This window comes from Cervus elaphus, chromosome 33 (assembly GCF_910594005.1).
Source record: "Cervus elaphus chromosome 33, mCerEla1.1, whole genome shotgun sequence".
Lineage (NCBI taxonomy): Eukaryota > Metazoa > Chordata > Mammalia > Artiodactyla > Cervidae > Cervus > Cervus elaphus.
In genome coordinates, this window is record NC_057847.1 from 46,780,227 (window position 1) to 46,799,375 (window position 19,149).

Consider the following 19,149-nt stretch of genomic DNA (forward strand, 5'->3'; position numbering starts at 1 on the left):
GAAAAAGAAAACCCAAGTGGGATCGAAATTGTGGAACTAGGGATTGAGTTCTTAATTATCCCTTTAAAAATAATTATCAAATCGACCATGTACCATGTCTTGTGCTGAGCACTAAATGCACAATGGTGAATAAAGAAGAACAAGACAAAGTTCCTGACGTAAGGAAGTTCACATTGATGGGAAAGGAACAGATGTCAACTAGTGAATATCAGCAAAAATGGGATGGCTAAAAAAGAGTGGTCCTTGCACTATGAAAAAGTGATGTAGGAAAAGCTTCTCTGGGGGAATGCTGATTTAGAGATAAGAGAAGAGAATAGGAGTTGGTTCAATGAGGAAAACACAGGGGACATTCCTGCAGAATGACCAACATATACAAAGCGGGGTATATGTAAACCACAAACTGAAAGGCCAGTGTGGTCAGAACATATGGGTCAAAGGGAAGCACGTGTCAGATGAGGTTGGAAGAATGAGTAGGGACTGATGCTAGGCCATCATCACAGTCTAGTCTATGTTAACATGTTGATCTTTATCTTGAGACCAATGGGAAGTCATAAGTTGGGAGGATGTTGTGACATCAAATTTGAATGATGAATTTTGTAAAGACCATTCTGGCTTTTGTGTGGAGAACTTGTTGGAGAGTCTATTATTATTTTTTTCAAAGTCTGCATTGGCTAATGAGATGATAACCAAAATATTCAAAAATCTCCCACAGATCCCCCAAGCAGGGCATCCCTTCTGCATCATTCTGCTTTCTAGAATTTGGGTATGCACAGGAACACACACACGCACACCACAGAAGACAAAGCGGGACAAAACCCTGCTGTGCATAGGAGACATTCTTTCTGTTAGGCCCATGCTCAGCTTTATTTTTGTTTCTGGAAGAGAAAATGTAACATGAAAAGCTGCTTTCTTACTCTACCACAGATTAAAAAAAACAAACCTGCCCCTCCTGACTTTGTTTCCTTTCCCAGGCCATCTACAAGGCTGACTTGGAGTGGCTCCGTGGCATCGGCTGGATGCCTGAAGGATCTCCAGAAGTACTGAGAGTCAAAAATGCCCAGCATATCTTCCGAGACAGTGTCTATCGGACACCTGTGGTGAAACTCAAGTACACAAGTGTTGTTGACACACCTGAAGTGGTCCTTGCTAAATCAAATGCTGAAAATATCAGTATTGTGAGTCACATTTTTGTTCTGTATTAAAATTAAGTTCATGTTATAAAAGAATGCCAAATAATTAATCTGGTAATCCATTTGTAAGATAATAGTAATATTGATGTTAGCAAAAATTTTAGTAAGTGAGGTTGACACGGTTGTTACTGCTTACTAATATTAAACAAAATCTCAGAGTACAAATGAAAGGTACTAATACAGGTTTCATAACAAATTTGAGTAACTTATGCGAAAAGATTCTGGAAATTTTTAATATGAAAAGATTTGGGACCAAAAAAATCAAAAGTTGTATACTGCAACTAGCAAAATTACAAACTCTGAAATAATTTTGTTATTGTTCTTTCCACAGCCAAAGTACAGAGAAGTTTGGGACAAGGATAAAACTTCAGTCCATATAATGCCAGATACTCCAGAAATTAATCTTGCTAGAGCCAATGCTCTTAACGTGAGCAATGTAAGTACTGCAACAGACCCCTTTTGTTTGGAAAGTTGCCCAATCGGTATGAAGCTATTACTGGGGAACTCTTCATAGCCAAGGAAGAGAAGATTGTGTGGGTAAGGAGGCCCTTGGCCAGGAGTGAGGAGAGCGGCAGATCCCTGGTTCTGAATCACTGGGTAAGGCCAGTTACTGTGAGGCAACGTCAACATGACAAAAGAGAGAAGGGAACAAGGAGAAAGATGATGAAAGAGGAATGAAGAGGCACAAATAAGACAGGGGAATGAATGACAGATTCAGATGAACATAAAATAATTAGAATTCATTTCACAACTGTATTTAAGTTAATTCTAAAACCCAGATATATAGGGGATTCTTCTTATGAAATTATAAATTAATAAAATTGACCCCAGAAAAAGAATAAAAACATATTATAAGAAATGAAGAGGGTTATTAAAGACCTTTCCTCATTCCTCTCTGATGTCAGGGTCACCCAGATGAATTTATAGGGCAATTCTTTCCAAACTTCAAGGAATAAATGACTATAGAGCCTAATGAAAGAAGGAAAGCCTTCACCATTATCAAAACTTGTCAAAGATAAGTGCTTCAAATGAAAACTGTAGACCAATAATAATGAGGAAATCCTAAATGAAATATTAACAAATCAAATTTGATAGTACATGAATATGATAAACAAATAACTAGGATTCATTCAGGAATGCCAAAAGTATTTCATATTCAGAAAACTGATAATGTGATAGAATAAAAGAGAAAAACTATATGCTCATTTTATTAGATTTAAAAAGATGTGTGACCAAATCAAATATCCATTCTTATTTTTTTTTTAAATAAAATCTTAGCAAAATAAGAATAGATGAATATTTTCTTGTCATAACTAAGAATAAATTTCAAATCAAAGGCAAGGCTCATCAAGTAAGTAAGTTTCTCATTCAAGTCAGGAGTAAACCAAGGACGCCCACTAGTTCAGTTCAGTTGCTCAGTCGTGTCAACTCTTTGTGACCCCCATGGACCGCAGCACGCCAGGCCTCGCTGTCCATCACCAATTCCCAGAGTTTACTCAAACTCATGTCCATTGAGTTAGTGATGCCATCCAACCATCTCATCCTCTGTCATCCCCTTTTCCTCCCACCTTCAATCTTTCCCAGCATCGAGGTCTTTTCCAATGAGTCAGTTCTTCGCATCAGGTGGCCAAAGTATTGGAGTTTCAGCTTCAGCATAAGTCCTTCCAATGAATATTCAGGACTGATTTTCTTTAGAATGGACTGGTTGGATCTCCATGCAGTCCAAGGGACTCTCAAGAGTCTCCTCCAACACCACAGTTCAAAAGCATCAATTCTTTGGCTTTCTTTATAGTTGAGTTTTCTTTATAGTTCAATTCTCACATCCATACATGACTACTAGAAAATCCATAGCTTTGACTAGACGGACCTTTGTTGGCAAAGTAATGTCTCTGCTTTTTAATATGCTGTCTAGGTTGGTCATAAGTTTTCTTTCAAGTAGCAGACATCTTTTAATTTCATGGCTGCAGTCAGCACCTGCAGTGACTTTGGAGCCCCCAAAAATAAAGTCAGCCACTGTTTCCATTGTTTCCCCATCTATTTGCCATGAAGTGATGGGGCCACATGCCATGATCTTAGTTTTCTGAATGTTGAGTTTTAAGCCAACTTTTTCACTCTCCTCTTTCACTTTCATCAAGAGGCTCATTACCATTTTTTAACATTTGCTGAAAGTAGCTTAGTGATAAGCTTCTCATTTATGCTGAAATAATTAACAGTAAGGATAAGAAGCCTTCCCTGGTGGCTCAATGATAAAGAATCCACCTGCCAATACAGGAGACACAGGTTAATTCCTGGTCCAGGAAGATCCCACATGCCGCAGAGCAACCAAGCCCATGTGCCACGACGACTGAGCCTGAGCCCGAGCCCAGTAACTGCAGCTATTGAAGCCCGTGTGCCCTAGGGCCTGTGTTCCACAAGAGAAGCCACTGCCATGAAAAGCCCATTACCCTGCAACAAAGTGTAGCCCCTGTTCACCTCAACTAGTGAAAAGCCCGCACAGCAATGAAAAGCTGGCACATCCATAAAAAAAGAAAAAAAAAAAGAGTAAGGATAAGAGAAAAATATCAGATATAAAAAGGCAGAATTATCATCCTTTGCAGAATAAATCATTGTATGCCAGGGGAAAGGGAGAGGTCAACTTAAAACTCTTATTAGATAAAATGAAAGAATTCAATTACACGGGTAGCTTCACAGTTTAAGAAAGTTCAAGAAAGGTAGTACCTTCATGAATCACAGAGATTTTTCTGTGTGTGGAACAGTATGACCTTAGAAGAAGGATACTGTCTTTCTTAATACAGTCCACCATGGCTTGAAACCTTTTATCTTTCAAAAAATAATGAATCTTTGTGAGAGGAGTCTTCCAAGTAAAGGTTCCTTACCATGTGCTGTACTGCACCACCAACTTTATTGTAATGAGCCTCTTAGGAGCTAATTTTTCCAAGGGCTGGGAAGAAAGCAAAATGTTGATGCTTTTTTTGGACTAAAATTGATACAGTATATGGTGCAGTGCACTCTTATTGCCAAGTGAGTGGATGGAGAGACAGCCAGCTCTTCGCTGAATAGAATCGGCCTCTTCCTTCCAATCCATCGGCATCTTTGGAAAAAGAATTCTGGAAAGTCTCATATGCTATCTTTTGCATGATAAATTTCTCAGCTGGAAATACTAGAACCCTACCATTAATATTGGGCTTCCTAGGTGGCACTATTGGTAAAGAACCTCTCTGCCAAGACATAATAAAGGGATTTGGGTTCGATTCCTGGGTCAGGAAGATCCCCTGGAGAAAGGCATGGCAATCCACTCCAGTGTTCCTGTCTGGAGAATCCCATGGACAGAGGAGCCTGGTGGGCTACAGTCCATAGGGTCACACAGAGTTGGACACAACTGAAGCAACTTTGCATGCATGCACACACCATTAGTATCATGATATAAGCAAGACTAGCATTTGACACCACGCCAAAAGTAAAGTTGTTAAACTTAGATACTAGTGAGAATGACTTCTGTTTTGGAAGGTATCAAACATCCTATTTGAATACTAAACAAAATATTCACTTTCTTTATACATAGTGTTGCTAGTACTGTAATCTTGATAAAGTCCACTATTTTAAGTTATTTTCAGCATTTAGAAGGCAGTTTTTTTCAGAATATTTGTATATAATTTTATGGTAACCAAGCAAATTCATGTTAAATTGATTCATTTAAACTTGACACCAATCACATGGGTAAGACAGTCTTATTTTGTTTTTAATCATATGGGAAAGTTCAGAGTTAAAAAGATTAAAGAATTTGCCCACATTTTCACAGTTAGTAGGTGAAGAAGTTAGGTCCTAAGTCCAGTTTTTTTGTAGCTCAAATAAAAATTATATTTGACCACATAAAGAAAGTGTATCACATAAGAAAAAATAATATAACAATATGTGTAATAAAATACAAAAAATTTAAAATAACATAATTACAAATTTCCATTAAATATTCTCTATTATAATACATTTAAATGTGGAAAACAGTTTCTTTTGTACAAAAACAAGTCAAAAATTAAAATAGGCCCACTCAAAATTAATACAAAAACTTGAATGAAAATTCATATAAAACTTTTCCATAATTACAAGGACAGAGCCTCTCTAAGCACTCATTTTTCAAAATGCAAAGGCCATGAAACTAATTGAAATTCACTTCTCCTTTCTGCCTTGTTCAAGCTCTGAACAATAGTGATAGGTTTGATTTCTGAATTATACATTTAAATTACTGCTATTTCTAAATTGTTAATACAGAAGTTATCCTCTTAAATGTGAACATATATTTAGAACGTTATCTGTAAATCAGTCACTATTTTCACTGACCTCTCTTTACAAACACAGCAGCGCTACACTTAGAAAATGGCCCATTACCTTCAATCAGTGCTTCAGTAAAAAGACCTAACACTCTCAGACAGTATGCATCAACAATTGTATTGGGAGATCTAAAAAAAAAACAAAACTGTGTAGAGAGGGAAAAACCCTGTTGTTTTTCAAATGAAAAACCCTCTTGTTTTTCAGAATGTAAAAATTTTATAATTCTGAAGATTACAGAATTGAAATGAAGAATTAAGTAGAATTATGAAGAAATTCAATAATAGACCATTAATGTCTGAACATAAACTGATCCCAGTGCTATCAATACAAGAAGCACCTGAACCCTTTTACATCAAACATAAACAACTATATTGAAATTATAATTCAAATTAAAAGAAGAAAAAAACCTTGTCAAGGCCAGGTCTTTGGATTCCAGACATGATTTTGTTCTCCAGTACATTGGTCTATAATGATTCTTTAACCTATTCTCTTTCTGTAAACTGGTTCTAGGACTTCAAAACTGTACCCCTTTGTCATTAATTCCACTTGAACCCCTGTAGTCACTGGTGAGTTTGAACTGGGAACAATACCTTGTTTTTCCTCCTCTTCAGAAACTTTACCGTGAAGGTTGGGATGAGATGAAGATGAGCTGTGACGTTCGGCTGGACGCCATCCCCATCCAGGCTGCCAAGGCCTCCAGGGAGATCGCCAGTGACGTGAGTGTGGCCTTATTTACTCCTCAGTTTTTCATGCAAAGGCCCCAGGTGCACAGAGAGTTCATGCTGTGATCCATCTGCTGTGTTTTTCTGTCTCCAGTATAAATACAAGCTTGATCACGAGAAGCAGAAGGGACACTATGTGGGCACCCGCACAGCCAGGGACGACAACAAGATTCGCTGGGCGCTCATAGCTGGCAAGATTCAGAATGAAAGAGAGTACCGGCTGCATTGGGCCAAATGGAAGTCTAAGTTCCAGAGCCCCCCGGACATGCTCTCCATCGAGCACTCTAAAAACTCCCAGACTCTGGTCAGCGACGTTGATTACCGCCATTACCTGCACCAGTGGACGTGTATGCCTGACCAGAACGACGTGATTCAGGCCAGGAAAGCTTATGATCTGCAAAGTGATGTGAGTGGGCTGCCTTTTAGCCTGAACTCTTTCATCATTTTCCCAGGACTCCCAGAAAGTTTATGTCATTAAATCTTGCATCATCACTTCATGTCTTTATACAGCCAAGAATTTGGTTTTGGTTAGAATTTATAGTATGGTATAAAAATCACCAGTACCATGAAAGATAAGGAAATAAGTGGTAGTTGAACATAGTTCTTAATTGTATCACATTAAAGACAGCTATTCTGAAAGCATTATTTCTACAGAACTTAAGCAGCAACAGAGGTTTAAATTGTAAGTAAAATATTGGCAGTCCATGGACAGGTTATAGGCATAGATATGCTATTTTAGTTGACACAGTGTTTTTAAATTTTGAAATAAGTTTTAAAAGGTTATAAAATCAGGGAGTTTTGTGTACAAATCTAGGATTTCCCATTTTGTTGGAAAAAAATTAGAGGATGCAGCTCCAGACATGAATTAGCCATTGGTAGTCATGACCTGGGGCTGAATTAAGGCTAAACCCCTTTAAACAGCAAACATGGCCCCCAGTTTATTATGCCGCCACATCATTAATTTACTTATGTTACTTGTCTGGTGCTTGAGTATGTCATTCTTAAATTGCATTTCTCCATCAGACCAGTGAATAGAATAAATGTGACCAGACTCACTGACTTCTTCCTGGTCTTATTTTCACAGGCTATTTACAAGGCTGACTTGGAATGGTTACGTGGGATTGGGTGGATGCCAGCTGATTCTGTTTCTGTCAATCATGCCAAGCATATGGCAGACATCTTCAGTGAGGTATTCCAAGATCTTATCCTGACATTCAGCACATTTCCTAAGAGACTAAACAAAAGTATACCAGTTCACATGCAGTCATTCCCTAACAGCAATTATGATTTCAATTGCTTTCCTTTCCAAAATAATCTTGTACTGTCCCTATCACATTGTGGGGCCACACCCATAAGAATACCTATAAGACCACTCAGTGATGCTTGGAATTGTATAAAGAAAATTTTCTTCTGCCCTCAATGGCAATACACATGAGAGAAGTTTGAAAATTGAAAAACACACATACCTGAGTACACATAATGATATATTATTTTGGGAAATAATGATATATGATATATGATTTTGGGAGCTAAGCAAACCTGCTACCTTAAAATCTGTGGATGGTATAAGATGTCAACCCATTTGTTTAAAAATAAAATGCTAAGAAGAAAGCCAAATTGCCAAAAAGATGCCATTGAAATATGACATTCTACACTTCTAGTACAGACACGCCCTTAAATGCAGCATATTTTGTTCAGGACCAGAGACAATAATTGTCTAAAAGAGATTTTCTTTCCCATAGAAAAAATATCGCACAAAAATAGAGACTCTCAACTTTACTCCTGTGGATGACCGAGTTGATTATGTGACAGCAAAACATAGTGGTGAAATCCTGAATGATGTAAGTACATGACTATTGTTCTAAAATGGCTCTGTTAAATTTTTAAATAAAGATGATCTATTAAAAATGTTAAAAAATACTAAAATTTCTGGGTTTGGAAGATGCCATTTCTAAAGCTCTTCCAAGTCCTTACGCTCATTGTACAATCACTGTCTGAGATACAGATTGTAAATATTGAGATGACTGATGCTAACAGTAGCTTGGACAACATTATGTGTTCTTAATATCAAGGAACTTACCAACTTGCTTCTCATTTCTAGATTAAGTACCGAAAAGATTGGAATGACACAAAATCAAAGTACACTCTCACAGAAACCCCTCAGCTGCATACTGCCCAGGAGGCAGCCCGGATACTGGACCAGGTAAGGATTTTGCCTGGATGCCTGACACTTTCTGTGAGAATGGAGGACTATAACATACCTGTAGGAGACTTAGCCCTCTATTCTGACTCCTTGGTTTAACCCTTTGTCATGGCTCTCTCTCTGTCTTTTAGTATCTCTACAAGGAAAGCTGGGAGAAACAAAAAGCCACCGGTTACATTTTGCCTCCAGATGCTGTGCCGTTTGTTCACGCCCATCATTCTGGTGATGTTCAGAGTGAGGTAAGTTAATTTGATACGAGTGAATTTTGCAAAGACTGGCCATTGCCCCTACAGGGACCCAGTTACCCTAAGACATAGCACCATGGAGAGCTCCTTGTTGGCCAGCTTTGAGGATGGCCAGAGTACCTGCTCCCTTCTTGTCCTTTTCCTGTGGGCTCTTGGCATTCTTCATCTTTTTTTTCCTCTCTGCTTCTTCAAAAACTATTGCTTGAGGTCTTTATTTTTTCTTCTATTCTCTGCTTCCCTAAAATCTCTAAGCCTTCAAATAAGATATTGCCAGAAGTAGAAAATAAGTGTCTATTTTTCCATTTTTTAATTGAAATTTCTTCATCTCTATTTCAATTTTTTTGTATTTGCTCTTGCGAGAGTAACAAAAATATCTGGGGCCTCAGCTTGCTTGATGTTTCGAGCCCCCTCTGCCTTGTGTCCTTGTCTAAGTTGATGGAATCTCTGTTCCTCTTCCCACCAGCTGAAATACAAAGCTGAACACGTCAAGCAGAAAGGTCATTATGTGGGTGTCCCGACGATGAGAGATGATCCCAAACTGGTTTGGTTCGAGCACGCAGGCGAGATTCAGAATGACAGACTTTACAAAGAGAACTATCATAAAACAAAGGCCAAAATCCATATACCTCCTGATATGGTGTCGGTGTTGGCAGCCAAGGAGGGACAGGCCCTTGCCAGTGACATTGATTACCGCAATTACCTGCACCAATGGATATGTCACCCTGACCAAAATGATGTTATTCAGGCAAGGAAGGCCTATGACCTACAGAGTGACGTAAGTGATTTTTGTCTCTTTAATTATGTAGAGGCATATGATCTACTCAGAATCATAAGCACCAACTTGGAGCCTCCAGTCTTTGAAACTCAGAACCATAAATATATAGTTTGCTCTCAGAAGGGAACTGAGGCTGGATATGAAGTAGAGGAAAGTTGGGAGCGGTAATGGACAGCTTTGCTTACTGACTGTGCATTTCTGAATAACATTCAAAGTCAAGTTTTAAGAAATCTGTTTCTGTACCATCTCTATCATCAACAATTCCTCACATGTGCATGGAAAATTGTCAACTGATTTAAAATAATCATTGGCTTGGGCGGGAGTTGACATTGATTTGGGATTTCAACAATATTACATGGTAGTGTAGTCAAGACCTGGGAATGCCTCCTCCTTGCTTTGCCAAGAATCTCGTTCCTTTCACGAAGAAGTTGCTTGCAAGGAATCAAAGCAAAAGGGACACAGTGTACTGATGAGCTGCAGAAGGGCCAGAAGCCCTTATGCAGAGGTTGGCAATGCTGGGAGAGAGAATGTATCTCAGGTCACCTCCCCCTGAACCCTGAATCAAGATCTCTCCCTGCCACCAGTAGTCTGTAGGAAACAGAAACACAATGCATCAGTGTGATGCTCAGAAGCACCAAGAAGCTAACCCTACCTGGGTCTTGTCATTATTACCCAAACAGGATGTCAGATTCTGCCTGCAGCACAGGTACTGAACTTGAACATCCCATCTCACTGGTGGCTGCAGCAGGATAACCTTTGTGGAACTTTAATCAGATTAGCAACTCCTCTTTATGTAGTGTGCGGTGGCCTGAGAGAATCCAGGAAGTGGGGGCGAGGGTAAAGATAGACTGGAGGGGTGGCCCCCAACCCTACAAGACGTGAGCATTTATTTGTGTGACTTCCTTTATTTAGTCTGAATACCCTACAGATTTCTATATAGCTATATATATGAAGTCCATCTATAACTTCTTTGGCAAAACCTTGTCTTATGCTCACAGGTGAAAACAATGGTTCCCTACCCTTAACTCCCACAGCATCTATGTGGTCTTCCTCTTGCAGTACCTACCACTGTCTACTTCATAGATAACTTCTCTCTACACTTCAGAGACTTTCTTTATACTCATCTCTCAAACCACCTTGCATAGTTCCTCATTCATATTAACAGCCATGAGAAATATTGCTCAGGTATACAGATGAAATCATGTTTGAATCAATGAGACAATAGCCACTAGAGAGAAAGCCTTAAAAACCTTCTGAAAAATTTGTTTCTAATCTGCTGCCTGATATCATGTGCCCAAGTTATTTACACCTGTATTATGTCTCCCTTTCTGCTCTCAGAATATCTACAAAGCTGACTTGGAGTGGCTCCGAGGCATTGGTTGGATCCCCCTGGATTCTGTGGACCATGTGAGGGTTACCAGGAACCAGGAAATGGTGAATCAGGTATGCAGAGCCTTTTCTTTCTACATAAAGCCTGGCCTCCCTACCTACCATGTGGGGATAGGTACCCTGTAGGGGACCACCTATCTTAATTATCTCTATTCCTTTCCAGATAAAATATAAGAAAGATGCTCTTGCCAACTATCCTAACTTTACAAGTGTGGTGGATCCTCCAGAGATTGTTCTTGCCAAGATTAACTCAGTCAATCAAAGTGATGTAAGTTTTCTTTGTGTATAATAAGGTATATAAACTGGGAGCTTAACTGTCTGTCACTGAACAGACTTTCTTTAACTCCAGATAATGGTTTGAAAGAAAATGGGGAGTAAATTATAAGAAAATATTTGGGGGAGAATGTCTTGAAAGTCACTAGTAGGACATATACTGTACCCCTTTTAGATAATATCTAAATTATTATCTCAAACATTCCATTGTGTTAGTTATAATATAAATTATATATCATATAATGAAATTTAACCCATTGATTAATCTTTAAATGTAAATATTTTTTGCTAGGTAGATCTTGTGAAACTTTAAATATATGTTTAGAATAATCAAAGGTTCTCTTTTGTTTTCTCTCCTCAGGTGAAATATAAAGAAACATTTAATAAACGAATAAAGGGCAAGTATATCTTTTCTCCAGATACACCATATATCACCCACTCCAAAGACATGGAAAAACTCTACAGTACCGTAAGTTCTATTTTATGTGATGTACAACTCAGTTCTGAATTTTAAGCTTTTGTTAGTATTCATGCTCTTGGCTGACTTTATGAACAACTGAACTTATAAGGAGATGTATTATTTTGTTGTATTTATTCTTATTTTATAGCATATTATTCAGAGCAAGTAGTATTTATTCAGCTAGTATTGTTTGAGGCCCTGTGATGTGCCAGGCATTGAGGGAGACACTGAGGAGCTAAAGATCAATATGATAGGACTTTCAGGAGTGTCTGCAAGTGAGGGAGATGATGTACAAATAGGTGGATGAACCTAGAGCCTATTATACAGGGTGAAGTAAGTTAGAGAAAAACAAATATTGTACATTAATGCATAATTTGGAATCTAGAAAGATGGTACTGATGAACCTATTTGCAGGGCAGCAATGGAGACACAGACATAGAGAACAGACCTGTGGACACAGTAGGGGAAGGAGAAGGTGGGACGAATTGAAAGAGAAGCATGGAAACATATACATTACATATGCAATGTATATTTACATGTAATTTACATATATTTACATATAAATATATTTACATATGTAAAACAGATAGCCAGTGGGAATTTGCTATATGCCTCAGCTAACTCAACCCAGTGCTCTGTGACAAACTAGAGCGGTTAGATGGAATGGGAGACGGGAGGGGACATAGGTATACCTATGGCTGATTCATGTTGATGTATGGCAGAGACCAACACAATATTGTAAAGCAATTATCCTCCAATTAAATAATTTTTTAAAAAGACAATAATGTAACAAGAGCTCTATCACTTCTGGGCACAGGTAGGACCAAGCAGCTACCAACAGAAAGAAGAGAGGAAAGGGTGGTCCCTTTTTAGCAATCATGTCCAGATATCGCCAGCCAGCAAGTGGATGACTTGCTCTCCAAATTTTAATTCAGCTTATCTAAAGGGTGTGTGTGTGTATGCTGAATGGGAAGCAATCTTTGGTGATTCTCTCCCTGTGTGCAAATTTGTTTTCACTTTTATTAGAAATGTAAATAAAGTTAAACTCTATTATAAAATGTCTCGGGGTCAGTAGGTTTAATTTGCAACTAGTCCAAAGACTCTATCCTGTTCTTAAGTAGGCACACTATTGGCTGTAAATGAAAATTTAGGCCTTGCCTTTAAACATAAATACTTTACCTTGGTTTTACCATTTTCTTTCAAGTGATTTCTGGAAGAGGTTGAATGCAAAGTTTTGTTGATATGCGTTTCTTTGTCCTAGATACTGTATAAAAGGGCTTGGGAGGGAACCAAGGCCTATGGCTACACCCTGGATGAACGCTATATCCCCATTGTGGGAGCCAAGCATGCTGACTTTGTGAACAGTGAGGTCAGTAGGACTTTTTCCTTTCGTAAGTTTGAGAGTCTTTCTAGCCACAAAGGACTGGTTGGAAAGTCCTAGTGATTCTCAATACCGTACCTACTTCACAGCTGAAATACAAAGAGACGTATGAGAAGCTGAAGGGTCACTACCTGGCTGGAAAAGAAATCAGTGAGTTCCCCAACGTGGTTCACTGTCTGGACTTCCAAAAAATGAGGAGCTTGGTAAGCAAAGTTTACTTTAACAAGAGGATTTGCACACTTCAGTGTACTACTCTTCTGCCTGTTTATAATCTGCCCTTGGTTTCAAAATCAGCTGGGGGTGGGATAGTGAGGAGTGAATCAGTCTTGAGACTTTCCCCGTCCCTGCCACATAGCCTTGCACACCTTTGGTAGCTGTCAGTTTTCACCCTTTCCCCCCTATTCCTCCAAACACGGTGAGGACTCTGTATTTGGGAAAAGGAGAAAACAAGGTTGGTTCCTCTTTGCTTTGTGTTATAGTAAAGGGATGGGAAATTTTTGAAGAAGTAGAATATATTAAAGTATCATTTTTTTAACCTTGGTCCAATCTAAAGGTATTGATGTATATTGAAAATAAGACTCTAGAAAAAATTGATCAGAGTAGCTTAATGGCTTTCTTATTTTTGTCTTTAAATATGTATCATTCTTTAGTTGAACTACAGAAGACATTATGAGGACACCAAAGCAAATGTTCATATCCCCCAAGATATGATGAATCACGTGTTGGCTAAAAGGTGTCAGTACATCCTCAGTGACCTGGAATACCGACACTACTTCCACCAGTGGACATCTCTTCCAGAAGAACCCAATGTTGTCCGGGTCCGACACGCGCAGGAGATCTTGAGTGATGTATGAGGTCCTTTCTGCAGCCTTCATCCAGCCCTGCCCAGGCCCCCATGCTCTTGTTGTCTCTGTATTCCTAAACCCTGCTGCTTTTCAATACAAAGTGGCAGGAGTAACTTTTTTTGATGTAAAGGTCCCCTCAGAGCGATGAGACACCTGTGTTAATTCTTTAATCTCTTCAACACTAGACTAAAACTGAGCTGTTACTCTCCTCCTAAACTTCTTTAGACTAGGGCATTGGGCTTCCCTGGTAGCTCAGCTGGTAAAGAATCCTCCTGCAATGCAGGAGACCCCTGTTTGATTCCTGGGTTGGGAAGTTTCCCTGGAGAAAAGATAGGCTACCCGCTCCAGTAGTCTTGGGCTTAGCTTTTGCTCTCCTCCTAAACTTCTTTAGACTAGGGCATTAAAGACCTTCCAACTGTTGAAAAACCCATCCTATGGCAGCTGAGTATATACTAAGCACAGCCAAAGGCTAACAGGAGAAAATCAAATGCTCGATTGGAAGTTCAGTTAGTACCAGTCACCTTTCACTGCTCCTTCTTTCTTGCAGAATGTGTATAAGGATGACTTGAATTGGCTGAAAGGCATTGGGTGTTACGTTTGGGACACACCCCAGATCCTCCATGCGAAGAAATCATATGACCTCCAGAGTCAGGTGAGCTATATTACTAGATGAACTAGCTCACTGTGGATTGATGGACTCCATGATGCTCCCAGTGAGGTAATAGCAAGACTGTCTCTGTGCCCAGGTGAAAAGAGTGGCTCTGACATTACACAATCTAAGGGAACCAAAGACCCCTGCCAACAAAACCTCTTCTGGTGGCCGGCTCTTGTGCTGGCCTTCCTCAGTTTTGAGTCTCCCCTGTGGTTGAAGGCTGTAGACATTTATTGCAGACTGTTATCTGCGAGCTATTTCATAGTGAACTACTCTCAAGCCATGTATACCTTAGTTGATCAGGTTGACTGGCAGGGAGTAGAAACCAAATGCATACCTTAACCATAAGTATTTAACTTTTGAAGTAAAAAGTAGTTATTTGGAAAACTTCACAGCAAAAATTCATCTCAGAGAGGGCAGCTATCTGATGGATGTTGAAATTGAGGGTCTATTGTCAGGGACAGAGTATAAGCATGAAAAGACAACATGATGAAGGAGGGACCTAGCAAAGATCCAGACTCCACTTTTGGTCAAGAGAAACTGTTAGTTTTGACAGCTGTACAAAGCCTGCAGGACTGTCCAGCCTATCCTTTTTGTTAAGATTAAAGCAGAAACCCAGAAATGTACATCTAAGTTGGCACAAATGGCAGACCTTCATTTTACCATTTTCAGTAACTTTTCTTTTTCTTCACAGATACTGTACACAGCAGCAGGTAAAGAAAATCTAAAGAATTACAACCTGGTCACAGACACACCACTTTACGTGACTGCTCTTCAAAGTGGCATTAACGCCAGTGAGGTGAGTCTTCCATGCACAGCTCTCCCAGGACAAGCTGTGATGGTCTTACATGTTGTCAAATAATAGAAAAGAATAACCCATCTGCTTTGTCTGTAGGTGAAATATAAAGAGAATTATCATCAGATCAAAGACAAATACACGACAGTTCTAGAAACGGTGGATTATGACAGAACCAAGAATCTGAAGGATCTGTTTAGCAGTGTGAGTTGAGTTTTCTTTTCTCTGTATTTGAGTTACCTTTTCCACCTTTAGAGACAATAAGAGATTAAAAGGAGCAAGCAACCTTACCCCCAAAGTAGGAGCCTTAAGTTCCTACTTTATCTTATAAATTCTAATAGGTACAAGAAAATAAGCCCCAATCTGTGTATTGTTCTATGTCATGCAGTTGATAAAAATTCACTAACTCATTCCCTAGTGCAAACAGGTACTGTTGGAGCTATTCTTTGTTGACCTTGAACTTGTTTTTTTTCCCTAGCTTTTCCTTTGGCCAGTGACTTATAGATCAAGAGAGGCACTCTTTTTTCCTCCTCTGAATTGGTTAATTCATCAAACATTTTTTAAACTTCATTTTGAAATAATTTTAGATTTACAGAAAAATTGCAAAAAGTATTAAAGAGAATTCCCATATACTTTTCTCCATAGAACAATTACCAAAATAAACATTGTAATAATGTTATAGACTTTATCCAGACTTCAACAGTATTTCCACTAAAGTGCTTTTCTGTCCCAGATGCCAGTCCAGGATCCCATGCTGCATTTGGTTATCATGACTCCTTAGTCTCTTTGTATCTGAGAATTTCTTAATTCTTCCTTGTCTTTTTCTGATCTTGACCCTTTTGAAGAGTTCTGGCCAGTTATTGTTTAGAATGTTTTAAAGCTTGAGTTGATCTTAAGTTTGCTCATGATTAGGTTTAAGGTATTCCTATTTTTGGCAAGAATAGCACAGAAGTGATGTGCCCGTCTCAGACCATCATAGCTAGTGGTACATGGTATCAGTACCTGGGAATGACCTTGATCACTTATTTTTCGTTGCTATCTGCTGGGATTCTCCACTGTAGACTTTCTTTTTTACCTTTGATATTAATAAATATCTTGGACGAGATTCTTTGGGACTGTGCAATTATCCTGTTTCTCCTCACACTTTCTCCCATATATTTTAGCATCCATTGATGGATCTTACCTGCAAGAATTGTTACAGTTCCCTACCAGTTGTTTTCTCTTGCCCTTATCCCTTCTACATTTATCAATTGGAATTCTTCTGTAAGGAACAGCTGTTCCTTCTACACTGTCAGTTTCTCTGTTTATTTGTATCAGTATAGGCTCATGGATATTTATTTTATTCTATGGGATAGAATCTAATGTTACTGTTTTTTATTTTGATGCTCAAATGGTTTCAGCTTTGCTATTGGGAACTATTATTGTCTAATACAATTCATCACCACAGGGTTCATTCACCTTTTCCTTGTTTTTAACTTATTTTTCCAACTTGTAACTTTCTAATTCCTTTCCAATGAAAACATTGACTCTCATTATCTATGATATATCTACTTATTTGTGCCACCCTTGTATGCATATAAAATACTTTCAGAATTTCTAACACACACCCCTGTGAGAAACAAACTTACTAACTAGAGTAAGGTGTTTTGTGTACAGTTATTTTTGCTTATAGCCTTAGAATATCCAGTCAAGATACCATTTTATAAACTAACTCAGTTGTTTTCTTCACCACTTCCTTCACTGTAGCTTTGTTATACATTTGTAATACAGTTAGATTTATCTGCTACAGTTTGTATTCTATTTTAGTTCCCTTCCCCATTCTGATTCTTGGTTGTTTGTTTTAATTTGCATACAGTAAATTTTACTCTTTGTGGTACATAGTACTGACAAATACATAAAATCATGTATTCACCATTATAGTCAAGATACAGAAAAATTCTATATCACCTCCAAATAAACCCTTTCTGCCCCACTCCTCTCCCCTGGCATCCACAGAGTTTTTTTTCCTGTCCCTATTGTTTTACTTTTTCCAGAAGGTCACTTAAATATGATTACATGGTGTGTAGCCATTAGGTCTGTCTTCTTTCTCTTAGCAAAATGCATTTACGTGTTAGCAAATAGCTGCCTAAATCAGTACTTTATCCTTTTTATAGCAAAACAAAATTCTAAACCATAGTTTTTCCAGTCACAGCTAAAAGCATACCTGAGTTGCATCCAGTTTTTGACAATTATGTAAAGATGCTGTATATATTTGCATATAGGTTTTGTGTGTTCATGGGCTTCCCTTGTGGCTCAGCTGGAAAAGAATCCGCCTCCAATGCGGGAGACCTGGGTTTGATCCCTGGGTCGGGAAGATCCCCTGGAGAAGGGAAAGGCTACCCACTCCAGTATTCTGGCCTGGAGAATTCCATGGACTGTATAGTCCATGGGGTCACAAAGAGTCGGACACGACTGAGCGACTTTCATTTCACTTTGTGTGTTCATAGCTTTTTATTTCTCCTGAGTAAATAAATACCTAGAAATGGAAACATTTTATCTCCTGCTATATGTCTATTTAATATTAGTGGTTTTCATCCTCTAGGAATCCTAGACCTATGGAGGAATGAATAGGTCATCAAAATCTCTGATAACTGTCAAACTGTGATAAGTGCTATGGGAGAGAACAAAATAATGGACTCTGAAATTATGAACAAGTCAGTAAAACAGTTATTTACTTACGAGCACTTGGCTCCCACAGAGTGAGATTCGGGGTTGTTAGGGAATGTCTAAGAAGGACAGAAACCGGGAAAATTTGCCTCTGGAAGCTATCCAGGTTGCATTATTCTGTGTTCACAAGATTTTTAACCCCTACAGAACGTGTACAAGGAGGCCTGGGATAAAGTGAAAGCCACCAGCTACATCCTGCCTACTAACACCATGTCCCTGACACATGCCAAGAACCAGAAGTACATGGCCAGCCATGTAAGTCAATTAGCCTTCCCACCATTCCTTGCCCTTCCCTGCTCTCCTCTCCCAGAATGTTTCTAGTTGGTTCCTGTGCTGCCCAGAAGGACCCTCAGCACTTTCAAAGGGGCACACCACCAAAAAATTCCAGGCGCTCGGTCGTCACAAAATCTGTGCATTTAGTTTTCCTCTCAAGGGCTGTAAAGTCCAGAGACAGTCACACACACATGAAGGACACCAGTGTGACCTTTTAGGCCTCCTATGTGCAAATGGCATGGGTGGATATGGATATTTTTGCCAGAAATGAAATAGAGGACATAATACCCCATATAAAATGCACTCTTTTTTTAATAGAATTATGTGACCTTTGGTAGAAAAATAAACCAGTGAATGTGATAACTAGTTATTTCATCAGCCCCAAATATATGATTTAAGAGTAAATCATTAACTTTATAACTATGAAATATAAAAATTTAAAAATCTTTTGAAACTGTTTTTTAAAAACAAAACTTTTCATAGGTATAGACATAATTTTCAAAAAATCCTAAATCACATGAGCTGTTTAAATATAGTATAAGGTCTTAGCACTTTTAACCCTTTATGCCTAATATGTTAAGTAAAACCCTTTATTGTAAAACTCCCTATAAATTTCATTGCAGTTCTAATAGGCCTAGTTTTCTTTCAGAAACTTTGCCTCTATTAGAGACTTTTACCTCTTAACTTTGAACATTTTATGTAACACTTTAGACCAATATTTCTCAGATCTTTTTTCCCACACTGAGAAATCTATTTTGTACTGCAGATCAACACATACATATATACCTGAAGTTTTTGAGAGTTCCTTCTGACATAAGTATTTTACAGAAGAGTACTTATTGCTACACTAAAGACAGTGCATCCTGATCTTTCAATTCTATTCTCTTAATCTTCATATAAATGCTAGAGACCC

General features: G+C 38.6%; 1 protein-coding gene across 1 annotated transcript in view; it reads left to right on the forward strand.

Annotated features, from left to right (window-relative positions):
* NEB (nebulin) overlaps nt 1-19,149 on the forward strand; it is a 220,594-nt gene that overhangs the window by 138,741 nt on the left and 62,704 nt on the right. The window contains 19 exon segments of the mRNA XM_043894059.1: nt 972-1,175; nt 1,522-1,626; nt 6,128-6,232; nt 6,333-6,644; nt 7,323-7,427; nt 7,981-8,079; nt 8,340-8,441; nt 8,573-8,680; nt 9,150-9,461; nt 10,800-10,904; nt 11,014-11,118; nt 11,485-11,592; nt 12,845-12,952; nt 13,054-13,167; nt 13,615-13,812; nt 14,357-14,461; nt 15,156-15,260; nt 15,357-15,461; nt 18,111-18,218. Of these exon segments, the coding sequence (XP_043749994.1) occupies nt 972-1,175; nt 1,522-1,626; nt 6,128-6,232; nt 6,333-6,644; nt 7,323-7,427; nt 7,981-8,079; nt 8,340-8,441; nt 8,573-8,680; nt 9,150-9,461; nt 10,800-10,904; nt 11,014-11,118; nt 11,485-11,592; nt 12,845-12,952; nt 13,054-13,167; nt 13,615-13,812; nt 14,357-14,461; nt 15,156-15,260; nt 15,357-15,461; nt 18,111-18,218 (2,613 nt within the window).